This window comes from Budorcas taxicolor, chromosome 2, assembly GCF_023091745.1.
Source record: "Budorcas taxicolor isolate Tak-1 chromosome 2, Takin1.1, whole genome shotgun sequence".
NCBI classification, from domain to species: Eukaryota; Metazoa; Chordata; class Mammalia; order Artiodactyla; family Bovidae; genus Budorcas; species Budorcas taxicolor.
Window position 1 is genome coordinate 20,261,731 of NC_068911.1, and position 22,211 is coordinate 20,283,941.

Genomic DNA, 22,211 nt, shown 5'->3' on the forward strand with positions numbered 1-22,211 from the left:
TAGTTTTGATTCTGATCCTCTCTGATTTGCTATCAGAGCATCTCCCAGCAGAGATCAGTAAATGATTAGACACTGCTGTCCCCTTCAGGCATGTTACATGCTTTGCCTTATGGTATGGTCCTGACATTTGGAACTTAAATGCCCCCAACAGAAGCCTTGGTCTTGAGCTTAAAGAGGATTAAGCCAGACGCTGAGTGTCACAACTCCATGATTGTGAAACATACACGTGTGTGCATGGGTTTGGCTGTGCTTACACACTGGCCCCTCAAGAATACCACTCCTCTCTCCTAAATATTAATAGTAGGCAATCCCAAAAGATAGTCTTTGTGCCTGAGAGTTGTTAGATTTCAGAATTAGAAAATTCTGTGCCTTGCCTGACCCTTTAGCCCATCTCCCATCTGATCCCATTGCCTAACTCTTGGGTAATGGGGTTGAGTCACAGTACAGAGGAACGAAGCAGCCAGCGAACACTCAGCCTTGCAAGGGGCCGGCTCTTGCTGGTGAGAGCGCCCAGAGCCTGTAGTTACGGGATACCTCCTTCGCGCCGTACTCTACACAGGACAAAATAGTAAAGCTCACCATCTTAGCCTTTGAAGCCTAGTCTGGAAGGGTTGGCTAAAGGACACAAAAAATTCCTTTAGCAGCTCCACTCCCCCCTTTTGAAAAGCTCCCATTCTATTTTTACCCAAGGCTGTTTTCCCTGGAGAAGCATGTCAGAAAGTCAGGGGAACAGGCAGGGGCAGGCAGGCGTTTTAGGAGGGACGAGAGAAGCCGGTGGGTGGCGGGAGCAGCCATCGAAAGAAATGAGATTCTCTCTCTCTGAGGCTGCTGCCTTCGCCCAAGTCTTGCAGTTCAGCCCCTTCCACCTCTGCCTCCAATCTGCCTTATCTTAGTTCTGTCTTCCTCTTCCTTCTTCTCTGTTTCTAGAAAGACTCAGAGTATCCTTACAGTAGGAAAAAGCTCAGCCTCCCACCCAGCGCCCTGGTCTTCCACTCTGGTCATCTGACCTTTGTTCAGTACCTGCTTGTCCTCAGCATGGAGCCTCCTTTCATCGCATTTTCCTTTGTTTTTCTGGGAGGCTGAAATGACTCCTTTCTATCGACCACCTCAATTTTCTAACCAGCTTCCCACCCATGTGCTATGTGGTCTAATTTCCACTTCCAACCACTTTGCTGTTAAAACCAAAAATGGAAAACAAAAAGCACTGCAAATCCCAATGGGCCAATGATTCTGGATTGTCAGATTCTGGCGTGTGACGTGGCTTGAATGGGCTCTTCCTTGCCAGTTCCCCCACTCATTTTGTGTTTTCCACCATTGTTGGGGCTGTGTTTTCTCCACAGCAGAAATTGAGCCATTTATGCGATCCAGTCCTTGCTCCTGTGTCCTTCTGCCTCTCCTCTTCCCCACCTTCTTTCTCCAGGCCTCCACTCTCACCTGCATCTTCATCCACACAGCCTCAGTCTCAGGCGATGACTGGCTGTCGTCTTAAACTGAGCATATCTCAAGCAGCAAACCGATGCTCCCCCACACCAGCTGACCTTTTTCTCCACCTGGGCTTCTCGGGACCTCCTTTCCCTCAGACAATCCAGGTTTCAAACCTCAGAGCCCTCTTTCCCTTCCTTTCTGATGCCTCCTCTCCATTCCCACTCATGCCCCATCACCTGGAGCAAGAGTGTGGACGAAAGTGTCCGTTCCCAGACTCAGGATCCCTGCTCTCTTCTCAGCCCAAGTCCTCCTGGTCTACTTAATTCCTATCCAACTTCTAAGACTTTCACCAAGCTCCCCTCCTTGAGAAGCCTTCTCTGACAACTGAAGCCAACAGTGAACACTTGCATCTCCCAAATCGCTCTAGCATTTATGGTCTACACCAGAAGTCGCAAACAGCTGTTTCTCATTTAAAAAAAAAAATTTTTTTTTTAAACTAATTGCCAGCAGTTAAAAACCCTGACAGTCCTAATCTCTGGCTTCTCTTGGAAGTTCAGAGGGTCTGATGATGCTGGATCTGCTTTCCCGCATGGTGACATGGGGCCAGCTCCCAGGAGCGGCTGCCTCCTTGGGGCAGATCACGTACATGCTCCCCACTGGATCGAGCTCCTACGGCGCCCCTGCACACAGTTATGTTTGCGACCCTTGTCTATACCATTTTTCTGCAGTGACTTAGCAAACACGTCCTGTCTTGTTAATTTCTGTTGTCCGTTTACATGTGTGTTTTGTGTTCTCCTCACACTCTGATCGCTCTTGTCCCGGGGAGTGGGGCCGGGGGGAGGGGGGGTGTTCTCTGTGAACTCTGACCTAGCACTGCAGGTCTGTCACTTGAAGGGTCTGTCGTTGAAGGGGCAGCCCCGGTGGTAAAGTCTGCCTCTGGAGTGGTCTCTAAGCCAACAGCTCTCACAGCCATCCTCTGCCAACGTTACACCAAGGTGGGGATGGGACACCCTGTCCAGTTTTGACCTGAAAGTTCCGGCGGGGTCTGGAGTGTGCCTGCCCCTCAGCATCGCAGGGTCATGCACAGGGAGGTGATGGCAGGAATCATTTTCAGCAGTCCCTGGGTGATTCTGATATCCCCCCTCAACAACCCCACTCCCACCCACCCCCACCCCCGCAGGGGAAGGTCAGCTGGCCCTCTTCTGCCTGTGTTGAGAATCATTGCTTTAAATAAAGGGACAAAGTATTTGAAGTAAGATCTGGCCTTTGAGTGGACTGTCCCAGAGCTCTGTCTTCTGAGAAGGGCCAGGCCCCCTGGGCTGCTGGTTTTGTTCAGAGTTCCACGGACCAGGGCTGGGGCCCTCACCAGGGACGAGGGGCCTCCTGACAGTTCTGAGAGCGGCCACTGCCCTCCGCCCCCGCACCCCTTCCTTTAAGGTCCTAGGATAGGAATTTATGTTGGCCCTTTCCAGTCCTATATGATAATGCCTGGCTTGTGTTTACATTTTTAAGAAATTATTTCCTTTTTCAACTGAAGGAGTCGATTTCTTGTACCCTACTTGCTCTTTCTACCAAAGAAAAGCAGCCTTTGACCTCTGACTTCCCAGGAGCGCCCAGGTCTCCGGGTTCGTGGGCTTTCCCTTTCCTTCCTGCAGTGGGCCCCTCCCCCCATCACATGCGGAGTGGTGTCAGAGCCATGCTGGGGTAACACTGCCCACCTGGCATTCAGCATTCGAACAGCAGAGTGGCTGAAGGACGCGTGTCCACATGCCGAGAGGAACCCTTCCTGAGCCACGTGTCCCGGTGGGGTCCCTTCCACCAGGCGGTCTGCTCTCTCTGGCTTCTGCCTGCATCTGCATCAGTGCTGGGCCTCCGTGGGCCCCCGGGCAGCCCGGGCACCGCCACCAGTTCTTAGTCTCCCTGCGCATCCGCATCATAAATGCCTGTTTCTGTCCCCCCGTTTTCTCGCTTGTCTTTCTGCCAAGCCGCCTCACCTCTTCCGTGCAATGAAGCAGCGCACGTAACCGGAAAATAATACACAGCGTTGCTTTGCTGCTGTTGGCACAGACTCCAGCCTAAGCTGCCTTGTGGGGGCTGCGTTCTCTCCACTCAGAATCCTGGGCAGTCTGGGGGTCTGGCACCAAGAGGTGCTGCAGGTCCCGGTGTAGGAGTTTACGGTGGCCCTCTCCAGTCCTGTTTAATAATACTCGGCTGATATTTACAATTTTAAGAAATTACTTCCTTTTTCAATGGAAGGAGTCGATTTCTTGTCCTCTGGATAGAAAACCAGTGCTGCTTTGCATGGCTAGGTCAATTTCTTTTCAGTGAAAACTCTGTGTTCAGATAGGCTATTGGTTTTGGCCCAAGGCAGCCCACCCATCTTGGGTGCATGTTGGGCCAGAAGCCCCATTGCAGCTTCCACTGGGCATCTCACATCGGGCACCATGTGGCCGTGTCGGGCTCTGTTCTACAGGTCACCTTCCCAGCCTGGCACATACGTTAACAGGAAAGGACACAAGCAAAGAGGACACGTTTCCCCCTTTCCCAAAGCCTCAGCTACAGGCTGCTAAAGAAAAAGAGAAAAATCCCTTCTGGTAGTCTGGGGGAGGAAATAACTTGGTGACGCCCGCAAGGTGGTCGAGTGTCTCACTGGGCAGTTTGCTGCTCTAGATAAGTGGGCGGAGAAGCCCGCCTTTGGGACGCCTTTGGAAGAACACCTGAAGCGGAGCGGCCGTGAGATCGCACTGCCCATCGAGGCCTGCGTGATGCTCCTGCTGGAGACGGGCATGAAGGAGGAGGTGAGTGGCCCCGCCATCCCGGGCCAGTCTCCCCGGACCAGTGATTCTTGAACCGCATTCACTGTGACCACATTTCACGCTGAAACCCTGTCCATGTAACCTTCTGTAGACATGGAATGAAAGAGAGCTTTCACAGAAAAATATTTACCTTGCCTACCTGCAGTACACTCTGCCTTTTTTTTTCTTTTGGTCCCATTTGATTATTTCATTTTACACTGTGGTCATGATTTGTGAAAGTGAATTTCGTGATGTACTACTGAACCAGGGCTTATGTGAGCTTTAGTTTCCAATAGCAAGATTCTTACATTTGTGTAGTACTCGGTGAGGTGGGGGAGCATGGTATTTACATACTTTTATTTTATGAAATCCTTACCCCAGGTGGCGCTAGTGGTAAAAAAAAAACAAAACAAACAAACAAAAAAACCCACCTGCCAATGCAGGAGACGTAGTGTTCCATCCCTTGGTCAGGAAGATCCCCTGGAGGAGGGGATGACAACCCACCCCAGTATCCTTGCCTGGGAAATTCCATGGACAGGGAAACCTAGCAGGCTAGAGTCCATGGGGTCACAAAGAATTGGACACAACTTAGCAACTTAACAACAAAAGCAAGTAGCTGATTAACAATGTTGTGATAGTTTCAGGTGAACAGTGAGGGGACTCATCCGTACAGATACATGTATCCATTCTCCCCCAAACTCCCGTCTCATCCAGGCTGCCGCATAACATCGAGCAGAGTTCCAGGTGCTGTATATACAGTAGGCGATACTAATGGCTTTTCGTTGTCTTTAGGGCCTTTTCCGAATTGGGGCTGGGGCCTCCAAGTTAAAGAAACTGAAAGCTGCTCTAGACTGTTCTACTTCTCACCTGGATGAGTTCTACTCTGACCCCCATGCTGTAGCAGGTGAGCTCCATGGAAGAAGGCGCCTCAAGGTGGTGGCACAGCATCAGCTGAACGTTCAAGATTAAGTTTAAGTAACAGATAAAACGGAAATGGTCTCCTTAATAGATTGAAGTGACAAAACTCAAAAGTGTGTGTGCTTTCACTTACACATACATATCTTTTCTGTTCCTGTTTTGGGGGTTTTGTTTTATTTTCCTGATTATTATTAAGTAAAGGTGAAAGCAGCTTATAATCCAAATGTTTGGAGGCACGCTTGTATTCTCTTCCCTTTGTTTACCCCCAAATCTCCGTCTCTGCAGAGAAATGATGCCTGTTAAGATGACTTTGAAGCTGATTTTACTTTCTATTAATCTCTCCATATATTTTACAAGGGACAGAAATTGTCTTGTGAATATTTCATCCTCTAACCACTCCTGCCAATTCATGATTTGTTCTATGTATCGTGAGTGGTTATAATTGAGGTCGTTTGAATTTGCAAAATAATGTATCCTGAGAGTCCCAGCCTTGCCCCTTGCCATACTCAAAGAGAGTGTTACTAATTTCAGGTGCTTTGAAGTCCTATTTACGGGAGCTGCCTGAACCTTTGATGACTTTTAATCTGTATGAAGAATGGACACAAGTTGCGAGGTAAGTGTAAAGAACACCAAGTTGTTTTTTTTCTAATTGATTTACTTTTAACTGAAGGATAATTGCTTTACAAAATTGTGTTGGCTTCCGCCATGCATCAACAGGAATCAGCTGTAGGTGTACATGTCCGTTCCCTCTTGACCCTCCCTCCCACCTCCTACCCCATCTCACCCCACTAGGTTGTCACAGAGCGCCGGTTTGAGCTCCCTGAGTCATATAGCAAATTCCCACTGGCTGTCTATTTTACATATGGTGCTGCTGCTGCTAAGTCGCGTCAGTCGTGTCCAACTCTGTGCAACCCCATAGACAGCAGCCCACCAGGCTCCCCCATCCCTGGGATTCTCCACGCAAGAACACTGGAGTGAGTTGCCATTTCCTTCTCCAGTGCATGAAGTGAAAAGTGAAAGCGAAGTCGCTCAGTCATGTCCGATTCTTAGCAACCCCACGGACTGCGGCCTACCAGGCTCCTCCATCCATGGGATTCTCTAGGCAAGAGTAATGTAAAGAACACTGAATTTTAAAAGTTAAAGAAAACAATGTAATACTCTGTCCTGCTTGTAAATCATCTCACTCTTGGGGACCACAAAACAACATTAAAATAAGGTATTTTGAGCTGTGTGGGAACTCAGCTGTGCAGTAATATAATGTTGACATGATCAATAACAATAGTTGATGCTTACTGAGCATTTACTGCATGCTAAGTACTGCACTAATCTTTATGCCCATGAATTCCTGCAGCCGATAATTAATAACATGAAAGGCAGAAATGGTTGTTATCCTCACTGTTCAGATGAGGAAATGGAGGCTTATGGAAGATCGGTGTCACTTAACTGACAGAGCTTGGAATCCATACCCAGAACTCTGCCCCGAAGCCTGAGTCCATGTTGTTTATCTCTTCTCCTCCGACCCCGGCTTCTGTCTGTCCAGAAGTAGTTGGTTTTAGGCATGGCAGAGCTCATTGCAAAAGTTCTAGAGGCTTCTCCCTGGCCGCCTCCTGGTCAACTTGTCCCTCCCAATTGACTCGCTTCCTCTCAGAATGCCTAATTCCTCACCTATAAGGGGAGGGGAATATACCTCCCCTCCCTTCCCCTCCCCACATCTTCAAATGCTCACCTGTTCCCATCAAACGAGCCGTGATTAGAAATAAACCATATATTCTGATGAGTCATTCATCATCAGTTGAACCAGGCATTTGGGCTTTTTTTTTTAAGGTATTGACTTTTTTTTTTCTTTAAATATTTAGTTATTTTTTGTTACATCAGGTCTTAGTTGCAGCATGTGGGGTCTTAGTGCCCTGACTAGGGATTGAATCCATATCCCCTGCATTGGAAGGCAAATTATTAACCACTGGACCACCAGGGAAGTCCCTAGCTTCTCTCTGCAGCTATGGAGCAAGACGTTATTCCTGGTAGATAGTGAGGATTTTAAAGTAAGAGTGACCTCTTAGTCCAGTTGTGTCCTTGGAACCAGCAAGGGGCACTGCCTGCTCTGGGTACCCACATTTGTGGGGCTGGAGGAACCCACCGAGCAGTGTCAGGTCAGGGGTTCTGGAGTCTCGTGTTGGGTAGGCTCCTTCCCTCCTCCTAGGCCTTGAGTTTTCTCTCTGTTCTGAGATTCCCAGACTCGTCCCTGTGAGGAAATAAGCAGTAAAAGAAGGAATCTGTCTACTAGTATGTTGACTCTATACTTGAGAAATGTCATCCCCTCGCAGTGACACATTCACTGGCCTCCAGAGTGTCATTGTGTTTAACCCCTACCCACAGCTCTCCAGGCTGGTTCAGCTGTCCAGGAAGTTTTAAGTCTGAAGGTGTGTTGTGTGAGCAACTTCTAACGCCCTCTCCTGCTGGTGGGCAGAGTTGATTCTAGCCCTGCAGGGTCTGATCTAACCCTTTTTGGGTCTGTGAAAGCTCGCACATTGAAACTCTGCAGCAGAAGAATTCCTGTAATTGCTTCAAAACAGAAAGGGCTTCTTGGCCCGGAGCCTTTGGGCAGTACTGAGCGCAGGGAGAGCCCCAGGGAATGGGGTGCTAGGAGCTTGGCCAGCTCATCTGCTGCTGGGCCACCCTTGGGACAAGAGACCTGAGCCCCGGACGCTGTACAGGAATATACACATTGTCTAGACAGAATTTCCAGAATGCCTCCTGTGTGCCAAACATTGATCTGGGTGGTTTCTTATGTTCTGTCTCTGAAAGCTCACAGTCACTTGGCAGAATTAACATTCTTATTCCCAGTTTGGCACTTCAGGAGATTGAGTCCTAATGAGGTTGACTAACTGCTCAGTGTATGTCAGTTAGTATTTGACTCCACGTTTGTTTCTTTCCAAAATCTGTGCTAATTAAAATTTTTTTTAATTTAATTTCTTATTTTTTGGCTACACCACCTAGCATGTTGGATCCTAGTTCCCCAACCAAGAATCGATCTTGCACCATCACCCCCACCCCCACCCCATGCATTGGAAGCTCAGAGTCTTAACCACTGGACCACCAAGCCCCTTTAATTCTTTTTTTAATCTTGGCTGTGCCACACAGCCTGCAGGATCTTAGTTCCCTGACCAGGGATTGAACCTGGGCCACGGCAGTGAAAAGTGCCGAATCCTAACCACTAGAAATTGCCTGTGCTGTTTTCCAACTGTGCTTTCTCTGTCAGTGGGGGCATCGCTGCTAATAGAGCAGATGAACACAGGTATTCCTAAAATGAGCATTCAGTTCAGTTCAGTCGCTCAGTCGTGTCCGACTCTTTGCGACCCCATGAATTGCAGCACACCAGGCCTCCCTGTCCATCACCAACTCCCAGAGTTCACTCAGACTCAGGTCCATCAAGTCAGTGATGCCATCCAGCCATCTCATCCTCTGTCGTCCCCTTCTCCTCCTGCCCCCAATCCCTCCCAGCATCAGAGTCTTTTCCAATGAGTCAACTCTTCGCATGAGGTGGCCAAAGTACTGGAGCTTCAGCTTTAGCATCATTCCTTCCAAAGAAATCCCAGGGCTGATCTCCTTCAGAATGGACTGGTTGAGTATTAATAAAGGTAATAAATAATTTTTTTTTCTCAGTGTACAGGATCAAGACAAAAAACTTCAGGATTTATGGAGAACATGTCAGAAGTTGCCACCACAAAATTTTGTTAACTTTAGGTATGTATGATCGGCGTTCTGCAAATTAAGCCACCGAGCTGCAGTGAAGAGAGGTTTACTCCACAGTGGAGAGGCCATTGGATTCAAGCATGTTTGGCACATCAAAAAAATGCTCTGGAGGGTAATTTGGGGTTGCTGGGAGTGGGGCTTGAGGTGTATTACTGTGATGCGTCTGGAGCACGGGTATCATATCTGCCATCGATAGATACGTCTCCTGACCATTTCATCACTGCAACTGTTGGGAAAAAATTCTTATGAAAAGTTTGATTGACAGTATGTTGGATTTGGAGTCCAAATTGTCCAATATCTAAAAGGCAAAAATTCAGCAATAATTGTCCTTTCTGTAATGTGTTTCACATATGCTACATAATTTATTTTAAGCAGAGTACAGATCATCCTTCTCAATAAAACTTCAATCAATGGAGATTATATATTAGTTTGTGGAATGGCTGTGTTTGTAGGAAAATTTGCCGTGGAGTAAATTTCTAGTATTTAACTTCAGTTTTCTCTTTGACTTACAATGTAACTTTGAAGAAGCACAGAGAGAAGGGTAAAAAAGGTAGCCTGAAGTAATAAAGTCATTTAAAACCAAAGAAAACTTTGTAAGAAGGTATGATCTGAAATGACAGATACTTTATTGGTGAAATTTCTGGTATGTCGCCTGACCTTTCATTTCAGTCTTAGATCCTGTCACTAAGCTAAAGCTAAATATTCTAATATTTAGCTAATATTTTAAAATCTAAATGTTTTAATATCTTAGCTATCAACCTTGCCTTATGAATGTGTTAAATTTATAATCCCTTATTTGATTCATGTAACACACCCAGCTTGTAATTGCAGGTACTCTTTGTTCAGTGTCTTATGGTGGAAACTAAATCACAGAGTTTGGTGCTTTGGAATTTGAGCTTTTATTTTGTTTAACTTACTCATTTTAATTTTTACCAATTGTTTTTTGACTAGGGAGGACATTTCCATGGTTCAAAATTCAAAGGTGTACAGTGGAAAAAATCTCTTTCCTCTTCTCTCAGCCACCTACTTCCTCTCCTGAGAAACAACCCGTGTTTTCAGTTTCTTGTATATCCTCTCAGCAAGAGTTGATAGATGTAGAATCAAATATATATACATATGTATATGTCTGCATACATATCTACAAACATTTCTGTCACACCTTTCACTTTTTTTTTAAACTAAAGGCAATGTATATTATGTACATCATTCTCCTCCTTGCCTTCTTTGCTATAATACACGTCCTGGAGGTTTGTCCATATCAGTGTGTAATAAATTTTTATGGCTACATAGTACTCTACTGTATGGATATGCTGTAATTTATTTAATCAGCCCCCTCTTGGTAAATAGTTGGGTTTGTTCTTAATTTTTTGCTTTTATAGTGCTATTCTTGTACCTGAGAGTGTATGATAAATTGGATCCTTTCATAATTAGGGCCTAAAGCGTTCTCAGTTTCTTCTAAGCAATAAACCTATACTTGTATTTTTAAAGTCATGTTTGTAAAAAAGAAACTATGTTCATATCAAGAATATATTGACCCCACTGTTAATCATACTGTAATCTATTTCAGGGTAGAGAGATAGGGCATAAAGGAAAAACAGATTAGAAATATATTGCACATAGAGATTGGATCATTGAGGTTTGCATTTGAGCTGTTTTCCCATTCCAAGCTCTGAACTATCTGTTCCCTGGAACAAAGAACATGTACTTATGGAGAATGAAATGGCAACCCACTCCAGTATTCTTGCCTAGAGAATTCCGTGGACAGAGGAGCTTGGCGGGCTAGTCAATGGGGTCACAAAGAATGGAACAATAAAGGTTACTTCAATAACCAAAAAAAAAAAAAAAAAACACTTAACCCAAGGCAGCTTCGGGTTAAGTCACACCCTGCAGTTAGCATCTGTGGGATCTGGGGCTGAGCAACCCCTGGGCAGGAAGGTACTGCTCCTCCAAGTATTTCAGAGGAGATGCTTTTCTTCTCTCGTTTGTTCCGTAGGTATTTAATCAAGTTCCTTGCGAAGCTTGCTCAGACCAGCGACATTAATAAAATGACCCCCAGCAACATTGCAATCGTGTTAGGCCCTAACTTGTTATGGGCCAAAAATGAAGGGTGAGTAACCGTTCCCTGTATCCTGTTATCAAATTCTGCTTTCCACCTGATGGGAAGGGTAGACATGAAATTCACTTCTGAAGTCGATCTTCCCCTTACAGCTGACTTTCTCAGACTTAGCTGTGCGCTGGGTCCTGCCCCACACACTGGCCACACGAAGCTGTAAGAGACTTGGTCCCTGTCCTCCAAGGACCCCAGTCCCGGGCAGCCAGGCAGGTGAACGGCGATCGTGCAGTGACAAACTCCACACACACGTCTGTGCATCGTAGATGTTATGAAGGAGGAACACAGCTCGGGCTGAGTCATTCAGGAGGGGATGGCACTTGACTGATGATGGATGAGTGGTTTCCCATGGGTAGGACCTGAATGAGCTGTGGCACAGAGGGCACAAAAAGGCCCTGGTCTCTGTGTTTGGGGGTGGGGGGGTGGGGTGTGTGTCACGTGCTCTCATGTAACTTGAGCACAGGCGTCATGAGGCAATGGCTGAAATTTATAGAGCCACTTTATGAAGAGCCTCATGCATCTTGCTGCGATGTTAGGAACTTATTTATGGGTCATGCTGGGAAGAGGGCATCAAGATTTCTCAGCAGAAGAATCACTTGAGCAAATTGCATTTAGAAAGATTATTTGTTGGCTCTGAGAATTGTAGATGGACTGGAAGAGAGGGATCTAAGAGGTCAGCTAGAAAGCGTCCAGGAAACCACTCCTGTTGACGTCTGCCACATAACCTTTCGAAGTCGGTGATCTGTCCTCATTTTTACAGATGAGGATGCTAAGGCTTAGAGAGGGCAAATAATTTGCTTATTGCACAGCAGGGAAGTGGTGGGGCTCACAGGATCTGTCCTTAGCTTTCACTACTTTTCCCTGCCTCCCCTCACTGCTCTTCAGCTTTGTAAAATCATGAATGGTTCAAGTTACCATTCAAAAAATATAAGGACTTTCTGAATCAAAATTTTTCTATCTTTAATTCATCCATTTCCTTGTGTTATGCCCACTCTTGTTTTGGAAAGTATTTATAAAATTATTTACAAAGATCCAATGTTATAAAGCAAAAGATAGGTGAATATAAAGGCTAACTACATAGTGTATCGTATCCTATAGCAAATAAATTCCAAGGTAGACCAAAGAGCTAAATATAAAGAGTGATGTTGTAAACATAGCAAGTTAAAAAAATTAAGTAACTAAACATAAATGCATCAGGTAAATATTTATTAGCTTTGAGCATATAATGTAAGAGTATTTTATAAGCATAAAAGCAGTTTAGGAAACAAATAAAGTCAAAAAGCTCCTTAAATAAATGGCAATTCACAAATGGGGAAGGAGTTCCTCTAAAAATATCCAGATATATAAAAAGGTCTTGAAATCAATAGGTAAACAATACCTCCTCAAAAAGAAAAATTGGCCAAGAATACCAGTGAATCATTCCTCCCCAGTGCTAAGGTTCTAAGGCAGGAGAATCAGAATCCAGATGAGTGGAAGGGAAGTATGAACGGGAGGGGAGGGTGATTTTCAGGCAGAATTTGGATTCAGATTCTAACTAATCTGGAATTTGAAAGGAGCTAGAACTTTCACGTGGCTGGAAATCAGAGCAAAAGTATTCTTCCCAGTGGAAAGACAGGTTCTAGTGATAAAAGGAGGGAGGAAGTAGGTTTGGGACTGTCGGATGTGGGATCCAGTCTGTCAGAGATCCAGTGTCCTTGTTTATATGAAAAACCTCAGAACAGTCCTGACGCTGTAAAAATTAAGTGCAGTGAAGAATCTGAGGCTCTGAGCATGGTTGGTGCCCAATAAATGTCAGGCCATTGCATCCCATCGGCTGTCCTGTGTTCTGACTCTGGGCTCGATGTGAGCTCCTTAATGGCAGGAACAACAATTCTTTATTTTCTTTCTTGTGAGCCCTGGCATTCAGTCACTGTCAACTTCTGCACACGCACCTTGGGACCAGTCCCCATCTGTATGTGACAACCTTAGTTAATATGTGTAAACGCAGAGCCCAGGTCTTCTGTGTGATAAGAGACACCCCGAAACACCGCATACGCTTGGTTGCATCATAGCCATGATCACCACTGTATATGTGATCCGGGGTCTTAGTGTGACTCCCGCAGGCAAGAGTACGGAGTGGGAAAATGCAGGCCTGTCCCCAGACAACTGAAAACCAGCATTCTGAGACATCACTGGTCACTGACTTACATCATGCTTGTCAGCACAGACTAAGGAGTGACAGCCGAGTTAGGGTAATTTTTCTTCCTGGGTGATCACTGCCACACTCCTCGGCCAGAGCCTGGTGGATCTCATTTTTGCCTTTGTACTTAAATGTCTTATCCTTTCAATATAATTGAATTGCCCTGACTCAACCTGCAGAAATTGGAGGCTGCCCTGGGGAGATGGTTTAACTTTGTCAACTTCTTTTGCAGAACGCTCGCTGAGATGGCAGCTGCCACTTCTGTCCACGTGGTTGCGGTCATTGAACCCATCATCCAGCACGCCAACTGGTTCTTCCCTGAAGGTGACTGCCACTCCGATTTCATTGACACACTGATACACAGCAGTAGTATAAACAGTATTTCTTTGTTGTTTATCTTTGAAGTTTTCATTGTGGTAAAATACACATAACATGAAATTACTGTTTAAAGTATACAATTCAGAGGGATTAACTGCATTCCCAGTGTTGTGCAACCATCATCATCTATTTCCAAAGCTTCTTCATCATTCCAAACTGAAACTCTCTGCCCACTGAACGATAAGTAGACATTATTTCTGCCCCTCAGTCCCTGGTAACTGTTAATACTATCCTACTTTCTGTCTCTGGGAGCTGGTGATGGACAGGGAAGCCTGGCGTGCTACCGTCCTTGGGGTCACAAAGAGTCGGACATAGCTGAGCAACTGAACTTTCTGTCTCTGTGAATTTGCCTGTTCTGTGCATGTCCTATAAGTAGAATCATAGAGTGTTTAACCCTTTGTGTCTGGTCTATTTCATTTAGCATAACAGTTTCAAGGGTCATTCATCCATGTTGTAGCATGTGTCAGAATTTCATTCCGTTTAAAAAATCTGAATAATATTCCTTCTATGTATAAACAGCATTTTGTTTATCTGTTAGCCGATTGGTGGGCATTTAGGCTGTTTGCACCTTTTTGACTATTGGTAATTGGCCGCTCTAAACATTGGTATACGAGTATCTGTTTAATTCCCAGATTTCAGTTATTTTGGGTACATATCCAGGAGGGGAATTGCTGAGCTATATGAGAATTCTATGTATAAACAATCTTTTTAAGGAAGCAAATGCATAAGTAATCCCATCACATTGCCTTTGCTTTTTCACGCTTCTTTTTAGGCCCTTGGCATTCCTGTTTTCAAGCAATGGTAACCGCACTGTTGGGTATTTCACTTTGTTTCACGGCACCCGGAGTCACCCACTCAGCCAGTGTATGTTGAGTACTCGCTAGGTGCATGTGTTTGCTCATAAGACATGCTGTCTTCCCTGGAGAAGGAGACCTGATCGTCAGAGAAACTCTGACACACAACACATTTGAAGGAAGGTGGAGGGAGGATTTGACAGACTCAGGTGTCGAGCACGAAGGGCCAGGAATGGCTCGGTAGATGAGGTGGCGCTGACATGCAGGGATCCTCAGGGGTGCGGGGCCCCCTTTCGGGTACTGGCTGGGAGTCCGGCCCTCCCGCCCCAGCTTTGACCGGAGCGGCCCAGCTGGCACCCTCCGGAGTGTAAGCTCCTTGAAGCCTGGTCAAGCACATCTCTTCTCTTCTGTCTTTGTTCTTCATGGGCATCTTTCTTCTCATCTGTCTCTTCCCCTGAGTTCCCGCCATCCAGAATCACACCCCGCTCACGTAAGGATGCATAGTGAATGTGTGATAGATAGGTGATAATTGGCATTCTGCCCAGGGTTTCCTTTTTTTTCTTTTTTTTTTTGGAGGGGGTCAGTGTTTATTGAGGTATAATTTGCATAAATTAACAACTTATGCAAGACTGTACAATGTAATGATTTTTAACAAATATATCCAGTGTGTACCTACCACAACGATTATATAGACTATTTCCATCATTCCAGAGAGTTCTTTCGTGACCCTTTTCAGTCATTCCCTTCATTCAGCCTGTGGCCATCACTCATCTGCTTTCCATGTCTACACTCTGCCTTTTAAAATTTTTATATAAATAAGAGTATGGAGTGTAGTCTTTTGTATCTGGCTTCTTTCATTTAGCATCGTGCTTTTCAATAAGTTCATTCGCTCAGTCATGTCTGACTCTTTGCGACCCCACAGACTGCAGCACCCCAGGCTCCCTGATCATGCTTTTGAGAGCCAAGATTTCTTTTGAGAAAACGAGTCTTCAGAACCTGCTATAGACAGTATGATAGTTGATGCCACTCTTTTTATCTACTTAATATCAAGCTGTACATATCTTAGTTTTTTCTACTTCCAATAAGTAGTCATCCATGCTCAGTATCCTCTTCCATATTCCATGATTTTTTTTTTTAAGAAAAGAAAAAGCAGGGGAATTGTGTAACTTGGATTCTGAATCATACCCCTCCCCTAGCTCTAGTTTTCTTAACTTACCCCCCGCCTTGGTTTGGTAAACTCTCCTTAAGAAGATTAGATGCCCGGGGCTTTCACTTGTGAAATAGTGAGGGCTCGTGGATGAAAGAAGGAGTCTCCTATCCCAGTGGGGTGTCCTCCAGCTCCCTTGACCTCTGTGCGCTGTGTCTCATGTACACGTTTCTTTTTCTTCCGGCAGAGGTGGAATTTAATGTGTCAGAAGCGTTTGTACCTCTCACCACCCCAAATTCCAATCACTCATCCCACACTGGAAATGACCCGGTCGACTCGGGGACCCTGGAGAGGAAGCGGCCTGCCAGCATGGCGGTGATGGAGGGGGACCTGGTGAAGAAGGAGAGGTGCGTTCAGAGCTATGGATCTTCACGGTAGTGGGAGCTGGCACAGGGGAGAGGTGGTGGACCCATGGTCCCTGGTCCTGCCTCAGTGGACCAGCGACTCAGTGTGCACCCAGGCCTGTTACAGTCTAGACAGTTTCAGGAGCTCGGCTCTAGTTCATTGCAAACATTAATCTGCCTCCAGAGTAGGTGTGTAGGCGCCAGTTAACATTCATATCTGATGCATCCAAGCTTTGCTTGGTGGTCTGTGATGAGCCCTACACAGTAGCATCACACACATGTTACGAATTCACCTAAATGTACTTGATTGGAGAAAAAGAAAAAAAAAGAGTTAAATATTGAGGATGTCTGTCCAGGAGTGAATGTGAGAACAACCCACCTCTCCTGGTGATCTGTGTGAGTTGGTGTCTAAAGACACACGTTTTTAGTATAACTTGGTTCCTCGTTGGATGCCAGCCATAGCAGCCTCAGTTTTCGCCAGTTCTGGAAGAAAAAAAACTGTGTCGGACTTCTCCTTGGGTGATCTGTGGGGTTTTCAAAGTTATTAAGACTATTTGTGATTTCTGCCTTCAGATGCCAATCTGTCCAACATGTATGCTGAAATGCTACTGTGTCTACTAGTAACGCTGAGTTAGGAATAGCATGCTTTTCTCATGTACATGCAATAATCTTACTAGAAATAGTTTTACATTAAAACTAAACAACAAGCTCTTATTCTAACTGCCCGCTCTTAAAGTAAGGTCTGTTTTTTTGTTTTGCCTTTTTGTTGTTTGTTTGTTTTTAAAAACCATGGCAAAGGAAAAGGCTTTATTTTTCTGTTCTGTCACTCTGGAGGCCACATTTATTATGTGCAGAAGCTTCACTCCTCTGAACCCACATTCACACACGCAGAAGAGCTTCCTGATGACAAACTGTCCGTCACAGAATTAGCCTTTGTGTATCTGAAGTTAACGAATGCAGTGTTAGGGTCTAGTTAGTACATGATAAACAGTTCCCAGCCATCTTCCTGGATGGATTCTCCCCACCGGCTGACCCAGTAACCACAAGCTCAGGCAGCCATGTACCTTTTTAATCTTTTGAACTGGCCAAAAGGGTTAAAATTCACACACCAGTGGCTTCAGTAAAAAGTGAATCTTCCTTCTAACCTATCCTCCAACCACTATCTCCTTTCCCAGAGCAACTATTTTTCCAGTTCTACACATCCTTTCAGATACATTCTTTGCATATTTACCATTATTTCTGGGCTTCGCTGGTGGCTCAGACATAAAGAATCTGCCTGCCAGCGCAAAGATGCAGGAGATGTGGTTTGATCCCTGAGTCAGAAAGATCCCTTGGAGTAGGAAATGGCAACCCACTCCGGTCTGGAGAATCCCGGGCACAGACGAACCTGGTGGGCTACAGTCCATGGGGTCGCAAAAGAGTCAGACATGACTTAGCAACTAACCAACAAGCAACACGTCCTTTTGGATATATTCTTTGCATACGCATAGACCAAAATTTCTACATCTCAGCTTAAGAGGTGACGTAAGGCTGTCTTACTTTGCTGCTGGTGGCACTTCTGCACTCAGCTTCCACCTTGATGCCGAAACACACAGATTCCAGGTGATGGCCTTGTGGAAATAAACTATGGAAATAAACATGCTGTCATGATGGCACTCACTCAGGATGAGGCCTGCGTGTTTGCTTTCAACTGCTCACACCCACTTTAAGAAAGGGCGCTGGTCAGTACCAGGTCCAGATTTAAAGCCCTGTTACTCCGTGCCTGGGTAACAGGAGTGACCATCTGTCTGGTCCTTGCCGCTCCATTGCATGCTGGGCGACTCGGGTGGCTGTCTCCGCGTGTGGGGTGTAATGCGCGGGGACCGACGGGCTTCCGTGTCTGTGGTCAGCTCGCATGGTGTGTTGTTCACTGTTTCTTCTCTCTGTGTAGCTTTGGTGTGAAGCTTATGGACTTCCAGGCCCACCGGCGGGGTGGCACCCTAAATAGAAAGCACGTATCCCCTGCTTTCCAGCCGCCACTCCCGCCCACAGATGGCAGCACCTTGGCTCCAGCGGGCCCAGAGCCCCCTCCCCAGAGCTCTAGGGCCGAGAGCAGCACAGGGGGTGGGACTGGCCCCTCCTCTGCGGGCATTCTGGAGCAGGGGCCCAGCCCGGGCGACAGCAGGTAAGGAGGCCAGCTTCTGCTGGCAGTGGGTGCCAGACACCCCAGCCTTCTTGCAGGTGCTGGCCTGTGGGCATGGCCTCCATGCCCCAAGGATCACTTGGCATGGCATGAACCATCTTTGCCTTCCCTCCTCCTCTTGGCAAAGGATGGAAAAAAAAGACTGCAAATTCTTGCTTCCTTTCCTGTTTTCAAAAGAAAGCAACATTTGTTTGCATTCTTTACGAAACTGCTTTAGGGTTGGGAAGCTAGACGCCAATAAGTGTCTCACAGTCATAAGCCTCTCTTACCTGTTTGACGTGTACTCGTTCACGTGGCATTTGCTTGTTGTCATCCAGAATGCTGACTAGTGAATGTTGGAATGTAACAAGTTAGTAAGATAATTATATTCCTCGCCTTCCTTCACTCATCCATTCATCCATCCGTCCAGTCAGATGTACTGAATAACTGAGTACTGAGTAATATGTGCTGGCCACTATACTGAGCATCCCCCAGCCCCCTGACTTTAAGTCTTGTAGAGGAGGTGATATACTCCTCTGAGTATAAAGTAGAAAATGATGGTAGGTTTTCTTTGGAGGCTCTTTTGTTACTTCACCTTTTGATTAGCCACCTGGAGTGGAGTGTGAATTTATAGCAGCTTTAAGGAAAAACACCTTTGACCTGGAGACCTTTATTGACTTGGCGTGAATTCAGTTCTCCACTCTGACCTGGGCAGATGACCACGAGAGGCCACTTGAGGTGGTATGTTGGGTGGTTCAGAGCTGGCAGCTGCTATAAAAGATGAGCCCCTCTTGTACATGCTAACATTTTTATTGTATTTGGTCTACCTCGGCCACCTATAAAGCACTGAACGGTCATATATCAAGTAAAACAAAACAAGGATGGCCTGTGGATCGTGCACTTTTTTCCTGCCCAGAGGTGACTTTACCTTGGGGGAGCTCCCTCAGGTCTTCTCCTTTGGCGGGGAGAGACTGTTTGTCATGTGCAAAGCGTAATGAGATGAGAATTTCATTAAATTCTCATATCTGAACTCTGAGGGCTCTGTGCATTCCTACATTCCTTTCTATCACCATAATTGAAGGAAATATACTTTCTAGTTAAAAATAACTAAGGCTTCAAACTCCCTGGTGCTTCAGACACACATTGTAAGCTCCACCTTGGCCTGTCCGTAACTGCTGCCACATAGGTATTCATTTGGGCCTAAATCTTTTGCTTGGAGAAAAAGTCTTAGCAGACTCACACATTTTCGTTTACCTGAAGCGTTCAATATGTTTTAATCAGGCAAAATATTTTATTTAAGACAGAAATTAGTCTTCACCACAGAAGGACAAATAGGATCTCCGTCATCAATTTGCTGTTTGTTTTTTGTGCTCTGTGGATATCTTGGGGTACATACATCTCATCAATGGCATTTACCTTGACAAACTGTAGCTGTAAGGTTCAGTATACGAAGTTCTGAGCCAGGGATTAGTGGAACCTCAGGTCTGATCTCTATGCCACTGTTAACCCACCCTGGACCTTGAGTAATCATTTAGCCTCTCAGAGTTTCTCTTTCCTACAGGCCAAATTATTGATAATATTTGAGCACTTGATCATTTAGCGTAGCATTAGCGTTTTGCTACTGCATTTGCTTAGTTTTGTCCAACGTGTATGTCAAAATGGCATTAATTTGAAGTCCAAAAACCCTTTCATGTCTTTAAATGTTGCCCAATTTAAGTACAAGCTCATTAGAACTTGAAATTTCTTATCAATTGCTGCAAAATGGCCTCTCGTGATTTTTAAGTGACAGAGTAGTTGGAAGACCATCTGGTGTCATGAATCTCAAAATCTGTGGTCCTGACTGGCACCAAATAGATACCAGCTTCAGAGACCCTGAGTGAGCTATTTAAAAATTCAGACCGCCTCCTTGCCTGCCATGGGGAAAACTAGGGGGAATCCCGTACTTTATAGCATCTTTAGCTTTTCTGGCTGGGGATGCTTGACATCTAACGTGGCTTCTGCTCCCCGTAGTCCTCCAAAGCCCAAGGACTCTGCGGCTGCCCCCGCGCCCGGGAGGAACAGCAGTCAGGCGGCCCCCGGCCCAAGCCAGGCCCAGGCAGCTGCCGGCTCCCATCAGCTCTCTGTGGGCCCCGCGCACAATTCCGCCGGCCCGAGCCCTCACACCGTGCGCCGAGGTGAGTCCCCGCCGCCTTCACTCGTGCCCTTGGGGAGGGACACGCACACCTCCCTGGGTCAGCGTAGTGGTCAGGCTGAGAAGCTCTCCGGCTGATGGTTCCACATCTGTTGTAAAGGGGCAAGCAGAAATACCAGTCGTTAAGGGGAAGAATCCTTAAGGGAAGTGGAAAAATGGGGAGCAGGCGAGCAGACCTTTCAGAATATGTTTGAGCTACCAAGCCTGAGAGACAGTCGTTTCTCCAGAAATGCTCCCCGTTTTCCAGGAACCTGGTATTCCAAGCCCTCCCTCTGTTTTCGGAACCACAGCCTCTGCCCCAGCCAGGCTTCCTGGGCCTGGAGCCCCCAGGCTCTCTGGACTGGGCTCTGGCCTCTGGGTCCCCATTCCCGTGTAATCTGACCTGCTCCCACCTGTGCTGCTGTGGTCCTCACCCCCGCAGGCAGGGACATGGCTTTTTTTTTTTTTTTTTTAATGAAAAGTTCTTTAAATTCTGTAGTGCTTTACAGTTTTTCAAAAGTTTTGCACACGTGATTTCATATAATCCCGTAATAACGCCCCCTTTTTTTGGTACCTCTTTCTTGCCCCTGCCCGCATCCCTCTCCCTAGTGGTAACCACTGGTTTGTTCTGTGTATCTTTGAGTCTGCTGCTTTTTGTTTTATTCACCACTCCGTTGTATCTTAGCTTCCATGTAGAAGAGATACCATACAGGATTTGTCTTTCTGACCTGTTTTGCTCAGCATAATGCCCGTCAGGACGGGGATGGCTTTAAGCCACAAAGCTGAGTGCGTCATCCTGGCTGGAACTCTCCATACCTTCCATGCAGACCTCCCACCAGGCACCCTGCATGGCCTGGCCATGTGGTCTAGGTTGGCCCCTCTGAGCCCATCTCTTCCCCTGTCCCCTTACTGACTTCAGCCTCACTGGTCCACTCTCCATTCCTCAGATGCACTAAGCTTATTCCCTCTTTAGAGCTTCTGCACATGTGTTCTCTTCCAGAACATTCTGTCCCACATCTTCACATGGTTCCTTCTTTTTTATTTTATTGGGGTAGGAGCACATGAGATCTACCCTCTTAAATATTTGTATATAATAGATAGTACTGCACTCTTCAGTGCATAATACAATCCTGTACTGTAGGCACAGTGATATACAAGAGATCTCCAGAAGCTACCTAACATGATTGATACCTTATGCCTGTTGAATACCAGCTCTCCATCACTCCCCATCTTTACTCCTGCCCCCAGCCCCTGGCAAATCCCATCCCACTCCTGGTTCCAAGAGTTTGACTATTCTTTTTTTTTTTTTTTTTTTTTTATATTTTTTTTTCTTTTTTTTTCTTTTTATTATTTTTTTTATAGTTTTTAATTTTTTTAATTTTAAAATCTTTAATTCTTACATGTGTTCCCAAACATGAACCCCCCTCCCACCTCCCTCCCCATAACATCTCTGTGGGTCATCCCCATGCACCAGCCCCAAGCATGCTGTATCCTGCATCAGACATAGACTGGCGATTCAATTCTTACATGATAGTATACATGATACTTTATTTTACTTTACAATACTGTATTGGTTTTCCCATACATTGACATGAATCCACCACGGGTGTATACGAGCTCCCAATCCTGAATCCCCCTCCCACCTCCCACCCCATATCATCTCTCTGGATCATCCCCATGCAGCAGCCCCAAGCATCCTGTATCCTGTATCGAACATAGACTGGCACTTCATTTCTTACATGATAGTATACCTGTTTCAATGCCATTCTCCCAAATCATCCCACCCTCTCCCTCTCCCTCAGAGTCCAAAAGTCCGTTCTATACATCTGTGTCTCTTTTGCTGTCTCGCATACAGGGTCATTATTACCATCATTCTAAATTCCGTATATATGTGTCAGTATACCTTATTGGTGTTTTTCTTTCTGGCTTACTTCACTCTGTATAATCGGCTCGAGTTTCATCCATCTCATTAGAACT

At 45.9% G+C, this 22,211-nt stretch overlaps 1 protein-coding gene across 5 annotated transcripts in view; it reads left to right on the forward strand.

Moving 5' to 3' along the window:
- The window catches only part of ARHGAP17 (Rho GTPase activating protein 17), a 96,769-nt gene that overhangs the window by 59,624 nt on the left and 14,934 nt on the right, over positions 1–22,211 (forward strand). For 3 of the 5 annotated variants that reach the window (XR_008200658.1, XM_052653110.1, XM_052653118.1), the window contains exons 10-18: positions 4,096–4,223; positions 5,013–5,124; positions 5,670–5,751; positions 8,802–8,882; positions 10,885–10,998; positions 13,413–13,504; positions 15,747–15,906; positions 17,834–18,067; positions 20,075–20,238. Coding sequence is in view for 4 of the 5 variants with exons in the window: in XM_052653110.1 (XP_052509070.1) it covers positions 4,096–4,223; positions 5,013–5,124; positions 5,670–5,751; positions 8,802–8,882; positions 10,885–10,998; positions 13,413–13,504; positions 15,747–15,906; positions 17,834–18,067; positions 20,075–20,238 (1,167 nt within the window). In the remaining variant the exon portion in view is untranslated. The remainder of the gene's footprint in view (positions 1–4,095; positions 4,224–5,012; positions 5,125–5,669; positions 5,752–8,801; positions 8,883–10,884; positions 10,999–13,412; positions 13,505–15,746; positions 15,907–17,833; positions 18,068–20,074; positions 20,239–22,211) is intronic. The other 2 variants (XM_052653127.1, XM_052653135.1) reach the window with 1 other exon arrangement.